The sequence below is a fragment of the Meles meles genome, chromosome 15 (genome assembly GCF_922984935.1).
Source record: "Meles meles chromosome 15, mMelMel3.1 paternal haplotype, whole genome shotgun sequence".
NCBI classification, from domain to species: domain Eukaryota; kingdom Metazoa; phylum Chordata; class Mammalia; order Carnivora; family Mustelidae; genus Meles; species Meles meles.
The window spans coordinates 62253319-62268492 of record NC_060080.1 but is presented as its reverse complement, the minus strand read 5'-3'; the positions used below and the strand labels follow the sequence as shown (position 1 = coordinate 62268492).

Sequence of the window (15174 nt, the reverse complement as noted above, 5' to 3'; positions counted from 1 at the left end):
CTTGTAATAACAACACTGCTGACATAACCATGACCCAAATGAAATCTGAACAAGCAGAAAGGTACTAAAGATCCTTGGTGATTAAATCTGTTGCTAAAAAAGTGGCAAGGTGCCAGCCTGGGTCCAGTTGGATGCTAAGTGCTTTTTATTGCACGAAGCTAGTACTACGGTATGTAAAAACAGACTTGGGCTTGGGGTAAATTTTGTCAAATGATTCCTTTGTGCAGTAAAGGGTGTGAACAGACCAACCAAAGTACATTAAATTCACATTGAATGCCGCAATCTCGGTGCACTTCCCTAGCTGTGCTACTTTGGTTCTATTTCATGTTTTTCCCCAAAGGAAAGCCAAACTTTTCTTCCTTTCTTACTGACTAGTGTGCACAGCCACCATTCATCTATGCTCCTTCCTTAAATACTTTCACTTAAGAAATCACGGAATTCTGAAAAATCCTTCCCTAGGATTTGCACGTTTGTTATATACTCCAATTTAGTCCTCCCACATTATCCAAACTACATTGAGGCTGCAGTGTGAAATTAATGATTTTCCAAGACTCGAAAATGTGCCATTAATATGCATCCAGCTCCCCTCTTCCCTGAGCTTAAGGTTCGCTGTCCTGACATTGCCTGCCCGTTTCTACACAAAGTTGCATTTTCCAGCCCATGGGCAGCTCCACAATTAAATGCCACATTCACAAGGAGAAAGGTGTGCAAAACAGATTTCAGATCCTTTAAAGTAAAAGGCACAACTTGCAGATGCAAGGAATGGGGTGATTTAAGAAATTACAGTACTGTTTTTTTAAGCTTTCACAGAATGAACACAGAGAATGGGAATGAAACTTTCCCCCTCTGCTCCTGTTCTTGAAGTGAATACATATTTGTGTTTCCAATAAAAGGCCATTTTTACATTAACTGTCTGTAACAGCAGGAGACAGAAAAACTAACACAATCTCTACATCACACACACAGGATGATCTTCATATCACGTGGCCCTATTCTCAAAACTATTATTTATAAAAGACAACTAGAAAAATGCACAATGCATCTTTTCTGTGTCACCGAAAGGGTAATGTCTGAAAAACTTTGGGACCTTTGGGATCTTCCACATTTTAGATTTTTTTTTCCTTTTTGGCTTTCCGAAGCAAATTTAGCAGCCATGCGGGCCACTGTGTTTAATTAAGCTTTCAAAAGTCCTCTGACAATGCCAACAATTGTAAGACACTTCTGTGGCTCAATCATGCAATCACTGTGACAGTTCTATTTACAATTTGTCTTAGAGAGAGTTTCTCTGACATTGTACTTTGACAAAACATCCAAGCTGCCAGTTCACAACCTTTCTCGGTCTTATTTACAAATAAAGCTTGTATATAGGACTCCCAGACTCATGAACATGAGTCTTTGGGTAGTGGCCTCACAAACACAGGCTCCCATTGAATATCCCACATATATATAAGGAAACAATATTCTCTATTCTCTGGATTCAAAAGGTAAGTAAAATGTTCACCAGCACATTGGGGGTTTTTTTGTTGTTGTTTTTGCTTTTGTTTTTTTATTTGCTGTTTGCTTTTTCAGCTACCATGCTAAAAATTCACTTCAGAAAGCAGTGGTTTTTATTCAGAATCACATGAATAAAGAGAAATTAAAAATAAGTAGTCATACTAGGATACTATAATTTATAGTCTCATTTACAATTACACCATGAGGTACACAAATACATCCCCAAATCCAGAGCTAGAGAAAGAATTAGAACAGGTACAAAAGGAAAAGGCAAGTTGATATGCTAGATTCTGAAAAGCGTAAGTATGTTATACTTGATTTACCTTTGAGTAACATGCTGCTGTATTTCTGTTTTGAATTAGTATTTCTCCCACCATTAGAGTAACTGTCTTACATATTTTTATCCAGTGATGGGCTATATTGCCTAAGCAAATAATTTTGAAATATCCTGATATAAAGGCCTATGCTCATGATTTTAAGGAGAAAAAAAATAATATTTATCAATGGTAGTAGACTTGACTACATTTTATAGCACTGGTCATATTTTCTCCCATTCTCTTAAAAAAGCTAACTTCATGACAGCCCAATCCTAATTTGAAGATTTCTGTGCATAATAAGCCAAAAACCTCAAATCTGACACTGTGGGATGATATTTTTGGCCTTTTCTGTAAGTGAACAGCAGTTTCCCATTCACTACTCTTTGATGAGTATTTCCCCCATCAGAAAATAGGAGACTAGAAAACACAGCAACATCCCTATTAAAAGGCCTCACTGCCAGTCACAGGCTGCTCATATTTCATGGTGAGTATCTGACCCACAAATATATTCACTGGGCCCCCCACAATATAACCTGCTCATCAGTTAAACGAATACTATTGCAATGGTCTCAATGGATCACAGTCACACAATATTTTGAATATTTGAATGAAATGAAAAAGCAACCTGATTAATGGCAAAGTGTTAACACACGTACAGGGGGGGAAGTCCTAGAGCCCAACCCCTTCCATTTCGCCAGGTAAAAATCATCCCTTCTAAAAAAACACTCATCTTGGAGAGGCCTGTGTCCAGTCAAAATGCGTATCACTTTACTAAGGATTTAAAGAACTCTACCTTATTCTCCTATCTGAAAGCCCCCAAATTCTAAGCTTTATTTATCTTAAGAAAATCTGTCACTGTTTTATTCCTGCTTCCTGCCTATAAAATGGCACAGAGCACACTGAGCTCAAATCCAACTTACATCACTTTAATAAAGCCTTTCCTACACAGCGCTCTTAAATGACTACTTTTATGTGGTTGCCAAACATATTCTTCTAGAGATTCATCAATAGATCTCTCTCTTAATACGGAGCACTGCTTCTCCTTTCTTTTTTGTGACACAATTCAAATATCTACTGAGTGATTATTCTTATTGTTTCCTTCCTTGCCATAAAAAGAAAAGCAGACTTGGAACTCGGAAGACATGCTGGAGAGAAATGGGCTAGTAATAGTGCACAGCCGTCTTCCAATACTTCCCTTCAGAGGCACCTGAGGGCCAGGGCATCTTAATTTATGTGCAATGGTAGAATGTTAATTTCACCATAGGAAACTCTTAATTCATTACTGTGAATTATGAGAAGTTGTGATTCTACTTACTGACATCTCGCTTTGAGATGTGACCACGCTATTTATGTTCAGCCAGTTCCAGGGTGGGAACAGGTGATTAAACACAATGAAAGGAATCAAGGCTTTGTAATTATTTGTGCATGAAAGGTTTACCTCACCTGGGTTGCTGCGCTGGTGCACCCATTGAATATCTTAGCTACCTTACACTGCTTTCCATCTCAGTGAAATCATTTTGTATTAGCACTCTAAAATATATTTTAGATTTGCTTTCTTTTTTCTTTCTTTTGTGTTTGTTTTCATTCTTGTTTTTGGCAGGGTGGGGTGCTTCTCTAGGCTCTGCTATTGCACTAGGTTTTAAGAAAGAAAGAAAAAAAAAACCTTCACGACAACCAGAAGTTAAGAAAAATATCTTTTCTTTCCTTATGTAGATTCACAACTATCAGAGTAAAAAGCTTTCACTATAGTGCCTTTCCCAGTTTAGATTCCTCTTCTAAGTACAGAAGCACAGAATTTTGGAGCTGGTTAATCTGAGAGTGAATAACCTATTTGGGACCTCAGTAAGAAGTGTGGTTTTAATTCCTGCTTGACAGACACTGTGTTTTGTCTTTTAAACGAGCAGCTCGATATGTAAATACAATGTTACATCACGCAAGTGTTACTCCATATTTGGTGATTTAGAAAGGCTTTGGATCTCCGAAGACGACAAATCCCCTTCCGCCTGCTCTTGCTTCATTAATCATGCCTTACGTTTTTCCTTCCAGTCACAAGACAGCACAGGGAAATGGTCATTGCCATATCCTACTTGGGGAGGGGGGGCGTGAACAGGGAGCAGGGGTATAAAATCTTAACCTACATGTCACATAAGCTAACTGTGGCAGATTCTAGAAAAATATTTTGTAAATGCAGCTTCTCTGGCACAGATTTCTCATTTCACTAAATGAAAAGTATCTGAGGGTTATTACAGGAAGCATTAAAAAAAGAAGAAGAAAGAAAGAAAGAAAATGCCACATTTGATTTTAATGATCAAATTCCAGAGGCGGAAAGGAGAAATAATACGACATTTAATCCCCTCTGGACCACTGACCTACTACAGTTCAACTCTGTGGTCAAACTAGGTCAGAAAGACAAGTTTCAGTGAATCAATTGATTATATGCACTATCTTTCCTAAAACTGAACAAACCTTCTGCCTTTTACGGGAGGGGCAGGGGGAAACAGAAGAAAGAGATCCACCAACAGGCTTGGCATTTTTGTCACCACAGACTCTGCATTCACTCTGTCTTGAGTGTTAAATCACTGTTGTTTCACAAAAACACGTTTTAAGGGTGACTATACAGGGTTGCTGTTTATCACTTAGAGCAGCGATTTAAGTCCCTCTGTTAGCCGCTAATTCCTTTTCCCTGTGAGCTGCTCAGAAACCCACACACCTAGCTACCTCTCTGCTAAAATTAACCAAAGGAAGGAGAGCTGTTGAATATGTGTATGTATTTTTCCAAGAGAATTTTTACATTGTGTTATAGCAGAAACAGGGGAAGTCTGGACTGGACATTTGTAAGGGTGACATGTGGTTGTGTAAACCACAAACAAAATCAAGATACATCTGTCAAAACCACATCAGAGACAAGAGAGAGCACAGAGAAGCATTTATCATTTAGCTGAGGAGGCAGGATGCAGGGAGCAGCCGTTCCTGTCAAACCAACCTTTTGAAATTTCCAACATGCCCTTAAACTTTTCGAGTAAGCATGTCTGTGCGCTTCAGCAACTGCCCTCTCTACTCTGGCCTGGCCAGTCGAAAATGGCATCTTAAAGTCAAGGTCATGGTGTCATCCCACCACGGGGCTGTGTTTAATTACAGCCCCATACGGGCTGACAGCCAATATGGATCCAAGGCTAGCCCTGAAGCTCAGTTAACTCTTTCTCCCCACTCCGAAACACCCTGCCAGCCCACCCCACTTCATGGAAACCTTGAGAACTAACTATACCCCTAGAGAGGTCTGACCAGGTATTCTGAATCAAAGAGGTCATCGGCCGAACTACCAAATGTCTATGTGGCCACTTTCGCCTCCAACTGGTCACCATGGCTGGAGATGGACAGTGGAAACTGGGCCGGGTATAGTAAGGTTCAACACTTAAAAATGAGAAGAGGAGAAAAAAAGGAAGAGAAATTCAGCATCAGTAGACCCAGATAGAGGGTATCAGGTGTGTGTAGCACCTACATCTGACTCAGTGAAGTGGAAAATATTTATTTTTTTGTGTTCTGGACGGAAGCAATAGGAATGATTATTTTAACATTACAGGGCTGTCGTGGACAGTTCACATGGAGAAATACAGAAAGCACTTCACCACTCCTTAGTGCTTTGGCTACAGCACCTCTGAAAATGAAAAGAAAACATGCAAACAGCTTTTCTCCTTGCTTCTCATTTACCTGCTATGTGTTCCTGTTTGGGGCAAATTCCTCTAGATGACGTTGATAAACAATCGTCATCCTCTGGCGTGACCTGGATGCCAACCTCCACGGGATTGGATGCTTTTTTCATCTCGATTGGTGAAGGGGAAGGTGGCTTATCCACAGCTTTTTCTAAGCAGAGGCTGCCATTGCATTGTTTCCGTTTGTGCTCGATAAAAATAAGAATGTCCCCCAATGGGAAGTTCATCTGGCACTGCCCACACGTGAGGAGGTCATGGTCCCCTTCTGGAGCTCCCAAAGGGCCGTGGTCTGGTTCATCATCTGTAAGAATGGCTTCAAGAGGTTCGGCTGTGGTTGGAGAAACAAAAGCACAATTATTAGAGCGCCAGAGTAGAGAGAAAAAGGGGAAATACATTCTCAACCCCATCCCATCCCACCACATTATATAAAGTGTTTCTAGGCTCCTGCATATAATACCCAGAAAGCATGAGCACCTAAAACATATAAGGATATGAAGGTTATCAACAAGAAAGCAAATTTATCAATGAGGCAAATCATCATATATTTAAAGAAAACTCTCTGACTTGCCTAACTCCTGAGAACACACACACACACACACACACACACACACACACACACTATAAACTGTGTCTGGTTTGCGAGTTTAGAAACAATGTTGACTGTTAAATAAATCCTTAAGGCAGGGAATATAAAGAAAGCTTAAATAATAACTACCCCCCAAACTGGTAAAAACATGGACTGAAACCAAATTTGTTTCTTTTCATAGAGACTAAGTTGTCCATTGTGCCAAAGAATAAAAGGGGAGGTGGATAAATACACGTACCCTTTGTGTGTGAATGTATATACTCCTAAGTACACAGAGACATAACTTCATAAATTAGAAAGCTACTATATCACACAGAAAATGTGCCACATGTACACCGCCATAATAAGAAAATGACTGCATTCACCTGTGAAACGGATCTAAATAATAATCATAACACAGCATAATTCATACTGCCAAAAACCTTTCTGATCTCACTCTCGCAGTGCCACAAAATCAAAGAAATACCAAATTCACTGGCAATTCTTCTCAGACACATTAGCTAAATGGGATACTTTTGAGTACTTAAGAAAATAAGCCAATTAGTCATTTTTTCATTCAGAAGAAAGGAATGCCTAAAATATTCTAAACATGCTTGCACTTAGTGGCCTCCGTCACGTAAAAATCAGAATGGTCAAGCAAACGCCACATTTCAGGACAAGGCTGAGAAGTCCTTTCTTTAGACTTGAAATACTTCGCCTAATGTTGTCAAAGTTGACTAATTTTCTGAATGAGCTCCAAAACGCTTCATTATGGGACTATTTCTACACACATAATCACCAGTGGATGGTATAACAAGGTAGATATGTCTTTCATTCTTGTTTCCTTTTTTTTTTTTAAACTTTGCACCAAAATACTCCAGCATCTCATTTGAACAGCTTCTATCATTTTTTAACCTTCCAAAGGGAAAACGAGAGTTGGTAAGTCTCTGCTCCTGAAACTGTATGCTTACTCTAGCCAAAAAAAAAAAAAAAAAATCACAAAATAAAAAACACATCCAGGATGCTGCCAGTTAATAAAACTGAAGCAGAAAATGTACAAGTCTTAAACAGTTAATCAGTCTGACCTTCTTTAGCAAGCTGCCAATTTCACATTTAATGAACTTAAAGCCACAGAGAATCAAAAAATAGATTTTAATTTGAGTGTAGAATATTGGAACCGATTTTGATAAAGTGCAAAAATCCAGTGAACTCAGGTTAAATTTATTTCAACCCTACCCAGGCTGAATATTGAGGGGGAAGATCTGGAGTAACTCCCAGATGTGCTGGGTGAAATAATATTGAGAGAGCCCTGCCTAGCTGCACCTGTGCTCAAGTAGGACATGTCATAATTTCTAGCCTCTGGTACTCCTCCTAATTTAACATAAGGTCACCACAGGAATATGAAGGTTATATTCCCACTAATAAAGACAGCAAGGTAAGCACTTGTGTTTCTTTGCCCAACAAACTGACCAAAAGATAAATACAGAATACACATGCACGCTTTTCAAATAAAAGGAGATAAACGGAAGTGCTTTTGCATTATGCCTCTATGTCATTTTTCTCCTACACTTGCTTTCATTTTGACCAAGAGTGGAACCGAATAGGTAAGTCATCTCCAAGATCCCTGCTATTTGAATTAAAGATTTTTAAGTAAACAATGACAAATGTGGCTTTTGTTGTTGTTATTCAGCATTAATTACAAGTGCTGAGGTTCACAGATTAAAGAAAGACTCAGAGATAATATATTTTGCTTCATTAAAGTTAGTACTACGTAGAACCTTTGCAAAAAAAAACATTTTTTGAACTCCACCGTTAAGATTCTTTTTTTTTTTTTTTAAATCTCCAAGGCCTGATGTATTTCTGAAAGTGGAAATATTATTTAGGAGCAAAAGGAAATATTCTCCTAGGTATCAAATAGTTAAAGGTAATGCGGTGCAAACAGACTTGGTTAAAGTCTTCTAAATGTAGTGACTGAACTGATTTACAATCAAAACCAGGAAATGAAGTGGTAATTCAGAGGTTGCTGATTACACCTCCACATTTCACCTAATTAATTTTATAGGAGGCAAAGTTCTTGAAAATAACAAGATGATCAAATGTACAGATATAAAACCTGTAACCTCAACATTTTCTATGCTCTTAACGTAAATTATTGCTAATTAACAAGAATTATATCCTAATGTATGAAATACGTCTAACATTGGGCTTCTTGCAAAACATTTGGCTAGTAATGTTCAGAGAAATACCAAAAGATGTTCTTATTATTGCTGCTATATTATTAAAAATGAGTCGAAGTGGGGCACAAAGAAAATATGAAAATACAAATCTCTTGGTGTAGTCTACTGATTTGCATTGACATCTTTTCTCAGTGGTAATCAACATTTCCTTTCTGGGCATCTGATAATTTCTCTGTATTTTAATGCAAATTCCTCTTTCCCTAAAAACATTCCTAACCTCAGCCATTTTACCCCCTCCCTCAATTCAACTCCATCCTCCTTCGCCCCCACAATACCATCGTTTCTAAGCTCCGGCCTAAACCTCCCGCTACAAAGCGGGGAGTCCAGGATTGAAGTGGAAGGGAGTGGGCAAATAATCATAATAATTAGCTGCGAATTCTCTACAAGAGGAGAAAGAAATGGAAAATAAAATGCTTCTGCGTTGAAACAGCAAAACAGACTGGAACGTCTCAATGCCCCAGCGGCTCACTGAGATCTCCTTCCTCTGTGCAGTTGTAAAGGAATAAATTTAAAGAAGGAGGAAAAAAAAAAGCTTTAGAAGAAATGTAGGGAATGAGCAAGGGAAACGAGGGCTGCTGGGGGAAGGGGAGGGGGGGAAAGGAGGTATGCCTTCAAGTTTGCTTTCCAAGTCCTTCCTTTTGATTGTCTTAACAGGGTAAGGAAGCAAATCTAGTCTGAAACGCCGAGAGGAAAAGCAAAGAAACAAAAGCGAAGGCTAGGGCGACAGGCCCGGGGCAGGGGGCCCGGCGGGGGCGGGCTTTGCAGAAAGTGAAGTTGGGCGCCGGGACTCTGAGGCACAAAGCAAGCAGCTTGCTGGCTGCAGTCTCCGGCAGCGCTCGCTGCAAACACGTGCAGCGGCGGCTGCCGGTCGGTGGGGCTCGGGCCAGGCCGGGAGGCGACCGGCAGCCAGGGGCCCCTACTGCCGCCTCCACCGCCGTCCCGCCGGTCCTCAGCGTGAGCACTGTTCCCTGGCCCCGCCAGCTGGAGAAATGGGAAGTGAGGCTTGGGAAACTCGGCCGGTTAACCTGGTGTAGTCTCGGTATCACCACACACACACCTCAAGCGCGGGCCCTGAAATTCATTCTGTGTCCCCAGGCTCACACTTTTTACTTTGGGGGAATCTCTGCAAATGCGTTTCTCCCGCAATTCCGGGCACGAGTGTGCGCAACGCGGCGGCGGCTGCGGTTATTCATTATTAATGATGCTGCTAGCCCGCATCATTATGATGATAACTATTACTATTGTTGTGATTTCGGGCTCCGAGGCGAGAGCTGCAGGAGGCGGGGGAGCCAAGTGTCGGGCTGCAGAGCCGCCGTGCAAACCCACCGTAGCCGCCGTTGTCCGTGCTTTGCGCGAGGGTGTGGGGGGTAGAAGTGAACCGGGAGACTAAGTGCAAACTTACTGGAGCCCGCCCTTTGGCCTTGCCTCGAAGGCTGAGAGCGCATACTCCCTTTTTCCCCCCTACCAAAAATGCCTGCCCCCAAAGCGAAAACTGCACCCCACTCAGCGCCCGGCGCACCGGGTTGTCAGCCGCGCTCCCGAGCGCTTCTCCGCAGCCCTGGCCAGAAGCATTTTTAAAGTCAAAATGAAGAACAAAGACATAAAGGGTGATGGGGGGAGAAAGGGAATTCTGCCTAACCGTCCGTTTCCCCCACCCCCACCCTCGCAAAGCTCGTCCCTCCCAGGCGGAGAAACGCAGAGCAGGGAGTGGGGGAGGCTCTGGTACAGGTTCAAGTTCGCTGAGCTTTCTTGATCTTGTTCTGCCTCCTAGCGACCGAATGGCTCAGTCAGCCCAAGAAGCGGAGGATTGGGGGGGAGGGGGGGTCTTTAAGACCGGAATGGCTCCCGCCCCCTCTGCGCACCCAGAAAATGAGAAAGAAGCGGTCCCCGCACCCCCTCCATACTAGTCCCTTAACCCAAAGACCGCACTGAGACTAGGCGAGAGGCCGGCTAAACCCACCCAGCTTGGAGTGTCCCGAGATGGACCCGGGGTGGGTGGGGGACAGGGGAGCAGCCCGGACTGCACGCCTTTGAGCCCCCAGTGCATCCTTCCGAAGAAGGGCCCGGCTTTCCCGAGTCCTGCGAACACTGCCCTTCCTTCCCGCCGGTACCTGGCCGGGCTGTAACTTCACACCGCCGCACGCCGCGTCTGCTCCGCATCCGGCGCGGCCGGGGGAGTGGGGGGCGGGGGAGAGCGACGAGGGAGGGATGCGCGGGGGTGGGGAGAGGGAGGGCCCCGCAACGTGCCGGGGCGGGGGAGCTTCCGAAGTGTGTGACAAGTTCCAGGGCCTAGTGAAAAATTCAACTCCTTATGCGCACCCCCCAACCCTTTAATAAATATAAAACTGCGTATAGGTGGTGGTTTTAAATCGCATCAAAAATTAAAATAAGGGTCACGAATAAGGAGGGGAAGGAATGTGGGCCCTCTCACGTCTTTCTTTCCCCGGCTGCCAAACTTTCCTAAGTGCCCACCGCCCGCCTTTCCGGACGCACTCTATTAGCCTGGACCCAGTAACCCACCCACCACCCCCATAAAGGCTCAAAAGGACCACCGCCGCCACCACCACCACCACCCCTGACCAAGACAGGCCCGGGTTAGAGAGCAGGAAATGAAGGGTGGGGTGCACGGAGTACGGGGATCCAGCACTCCCCCAAAACACACTCGCACAGACTACTCTGCCCACCTCCCCAACCCCCACTCCCCCAACTCAGCCCCCCCCCCCCCCCACACCTGGCCAGGCAGAGCTCGGGAGGTTGGGGCTAGTGGCCAGACCCGGTGGGAGCGGGGCAAGGAAAGCACGTGGTGACCTCCCCGCGGTCCCGAGCTGCGGACAAGAACGTCGGGGGGCGGGGGAGGGGGAAGCAGACGTGCTTTTTCAGTTGCTTTGAAAAATAAAAATGCTTCGCAAAGCTGAGTTTCTCCCCAACCGATTTCGCAGTCTGGTGGGCTGGGAGGACGTCTGGGCATTGTGCTGGGGGCGAGAGTGCACTGTGGACCCGGCTGGCGCGGAGTCGCCGCTCCGCACGCCGCTGTGCGGGCTGGCAGTCTGCTGGCGCGGGGTGGGCGATCCGGAGCAGGGCGGGGGCGCGGCGAGGCCCGGCGAGGCCCGGGCGAGGCCCCGCCGCCGCCGCCGCCCGTTCCCGGGCTGCCGCGCCGCGCTCGGTCCTCTGTCTGTTTGTTGGCAGGAGGCTCCCGCACACGCGGTGCTTGTAAACATTCAGACACGAGATTTTTCCCAATCAAAATCCACTTCCACTTTTTTTGAAAATCTTCCAAAAAATAGTAAGAGGAGGGAGTTCCTCGCTCCCTCTCCATGCCGACGGCGCTCTAAGTTTGCAACTAAAGGGGTTTTGGGGAAGTGGGTAATTGTATTTTCCCCCCTCTAATAGAGATTGAGATTTTTGCAGGGGGGGTGGAGGAGTCAAAGAGGAGAGCGTTGCAGAAAACGGCTGGCTGAGCGTTTGGCTTCTGTTTGGGGGCAAGAAATTTTACATCCTCTTGCCTTGTTTTATTTTTGTTTTTGTTTTTATTTTATTTTTCACGTCTTTTCGCCGCCACTGAGGTTCGGCAGGGAGGGGCGGGCAGCGGGAACCCAGGCGGCGGCCGCTCGAGCGCCCTCCCTCCATCTCCCGCTCGCCCCGGGCCCTTGCTCCTGCACTTCGGCGGCGGAGGCGCGGAAGGGCAAGCGCGAGGAGCCGGCACAAAAGGCAGCGGGACAAACACCCACCTCGGGCCGGAACAAAAGGCGGCAGCGCCGGCCGAGACTCCCGTCCTTCCCGGTCGCCAACCTCTCCCGGCCGCCGCGGCCCCTCTCCACACTTAACAGACTCCAGAGCGCCGGGGGGCCCCCTCCCACAATCCCACTTTCTCACTATTGTGGAGATGACTACTTTCCTCCTGATGCACACTTGACCGTGAGCGCGCTGCTGTCCGAGGGCCAGTCTCACCTCTTTTCTCCCAGGGAATTGTTTTTTTGGCTTGGGCCCCCTCCTCCCGCCCCGTTTTCCTTCCTTCGGTGAGTGCAAGCAACCCCCCTTTTCCCCTCCAACTCCCTCCTCTACGTTTGCAGGAGAGTTGTTCGCAACCATAGCATTGTTCATTATTTTGCAAAATTGGAGGAGGAATCATTGCATTCCTTTTCGAAAAGCGAAATGAAGCAGTAGAAAGCATGAAAGAGGAGGAGTCAAATTTTTGTAAATTAAATAAAAATTAAAAGGTGCGTGCTATCCCAAAAGTGTACGTACGGCTGTGGTTCGGGATAGGAGGAGGTTTGTTTTTTGTTTGTTTTTTGTTTTTTTTTTCCTCCCTTTAAGCTCGTTTATCCCGACTCTCGGAGGTTCTTCTCGTGAAAAAAATTTAAAAATGCATGCACACACCCCTCTCTCCCCCTCGCTCTTACTTCTCGTCCTGCGCGCTCTCGTGATTATTAATAATTATTATTACTATTATTGGGTTACTTACGCGAGAATTCCCGTTTGCTTAAGTGCTGGGGTTTGCCTTGCTTGCGGCGAGACATGGTGGGCAGCGGGGCGGGCGGCGGCGGCGGCGGCGGCGGCGGCGGGCGGACGACGGCTCGGTTCACATCGGGAGAGCCGGGTTAGAAAGAAGGAGACTCCAGAGAAAATATCTTCATCAGTGCCTTTTGACATCCAAAATAAATTAGAAATAATACAAAGATGGCGCAGGGAAGATGAATTGTGGGAGAGCCGTCATGGCTTTTTTTTTTTTAAGCAAAAAAAAAAAAAAAAGAGAGAGAGAGAGAGAGAGGAGAGAGATAGAGGGAGAGAGAGAGAGAGATGAAAAAAATGGCAAAAGCCCCCCTGAGCTGCAAGTTCAAGTGCGGACGTGACGTCCCTGCGAACTTGAACGTCAGGAGTCTGGATGGACAGAGACACACAAAACATGGGCAGGGCGAGCAGGAGAGAAGGGGAGGAGGGAAGGGGAAGCTCACACCAATGGACACACATCAGGGGCTGGACATGAAAAAGAGACCAGGACAAGCCAATGGCCAGTGCGGGGCGGGGGAGGTGCGGGGCGGGGGGCTCCGCAGACGCCAGACGCGGCCCCCGGGGGAGGGGCGGGCGGAGGGGAGGGGGCGCTGGGGCCTCTGGCTCACCAGTGGCCGCAGCTAGCGCGGTGGCGGCAGCGTGGCCGGGAGAGAAGAAAGGGGCGGCGGGGTTGGGGGGGAGCAGGGTGGGGGAGGCGAGACGTGCGCCCTGCTCCCCCCGCCCCGGACGCGGACCCTAAAATGAAAGATTACTTAAAAAAAAAAAAAAATGGCTTGAGTGTACGGCTAGTCTGCAGCCTGGGTCCCGGGAAGCGCGGGCGGAGGGAAGCCAGGTAGAGTTGCTCCCGGACACCCTCCTCCGTGCGCACACCCACTTCCCCTCACCGACGCGCGACTGCAGCGCTCGCTCCCCGCGTGCGGACGCCCGGGGCCGTAGTGAAAGCCATGAGCCCGGAGGCTGCGCTCGGGAAACTTTGCCTGAAGAGAAGATAGCAAAGAAAAATCACCCGAAGTTCAGAGCTGAGCCTCCAAGTTACTGCTCCGCAGCGGGCGAGGGGAGGCGGGAGGAAGCGCGCGGCAAAACGGAGTCCAGCCCAAGTTTGGAGGGTTGCGGGCCCGGAAAGGCAGCTCCGGGGCCTCTAGGTGCCGGGGCAGCCTGGAGAGAGGGGGCTAGGGTGAAGGAGGCGGCGCAGGCCCGAGCTGGAGGGCACCCCCAAGGCCGAGCCGGGGGCGAGGCGGGGGTGGGGGCTGGGGAGAAGCTGGGATCTGAGCGCCCTGACAAGCGATTGGGTCTGAATGAAACTGGGAGCACGGACTCGAGGCTCCCAAGGGTCGCAAAGACAGAGACCAAGGAATAAAGAACGAGGAGCCAGACTAGGGGACACGTTCCAGCCCCCAGAGGGGAGCGCCGCGGCCCGGGGCGAGGAAGGCGCCGAGGCGTCCACCTCACGGAGCGGCCGCGGGCCAGAGGACAAAGCACCGGCAGTCCCGGAGTTCCAGTCCCTGGGAACGGGCTCCCGGCGCCGCGGGAGGTCCTCGAGCCGGGTCCCAGGGATGGACACACCCCCTCCCACTCAAAAGCAACTGATAAAGCACAGAGGAACGGAAAGAAAAATGTTTCTTACAGGCAGGGCACAACTATTCCTGTGCTGTTACCCGGGGAAAGAAAATGGGGAATGAAGAGAGAGCGACTGGCTCTCAGGAGCAGCTGGGGAGACCACGGTGGTGGGGTGACCGCCCTGGGTCAAAGCCGCGCTGCTCAGGCGCCCAGAGCCAAGGCGCAAACCCTGGAGCCTGCCGGCCCCTCCAGCCTTTCCACAGACGTTCCCGGGAAATTAAAGACCTGTTGGAAATAAACTCCTGTCTCTTTAATGCACACACGCGCTCGCGCGCGCGCGCGCGCGCGCACACACACACACACACACACACACACACACACACACATACGCGCGCGCGCGCGCGCGTGCTGCCGCTGTCAAAAAGCGGGCTTCACTCTGGCGTGGGATACTTTCAGTTTTACGTAAAATGTACAGCAACAGCACCCCCTGCGATTGGAAAGTTTATTCAGAAACGTGTCTGCAAAGTCCCCCGGCGTCTCCCGCCTCCCAGCCTGCCCGCCTGCCTGCGCCACCCTGTAGCCTCCGCCGCCGCCGCCGCCACCGAGACCTCGCTGCGATTCCAAATCAGGAAGGGCAGGGGAGGGGGAGAGGCAAATGGACGCAAGTCTGAAGCAGGCGCGGAGGGTGCAGGGTGGAGGCGGGTCGCTGCGGTCCGCGAGACTCCGAGCTGCAGGTGGACGTGTGTGAGTGTGTGTCTGCAGAACGAGGAGCCTTCCTTCCCTCT

The 15174-nt window shown here is 47.6% G+C and overlaps 1 protein-coding gene across 7 annotated transcripts in view; it reads right to left on the bottom strand.

Moving 5' to 3' along the window:
* BCL11A (BAF chromatin remodeling complex subunit BCL11A) overlaps positions 1 to 14622 on the bottom strand; it is a 101897-nt gene extending 87275 nt beyond the window's left edge. The window contains exons 1-4 of one of the 7 annotated variants that reach the window (XM_045979344.1): positions 14457 to 14622; positions 13717 to 13809; positions 12786 to 12963; positions 5520 to 5849 (exon numbers count right to left, since the gene is read on the bottom strand). In XM_045979344.1, coding sequence (XP_045835300.1) covers positions 5520 to 5849; positions 12786 to 12840 — 385 coding nt within the window. In that variant the 5' untranslated portion in view covers positions 12841 to 12963; positions 13717 to 13809; positions 14457 to 14622. The other 6 variants (XM_045979343.1, XM_045979345.1, XM_045979348.1 and 3 more) reach the window with 6 other exon arrangements.
* Positions 14623 to 15174: the final 552 nt, after the last annotated feature.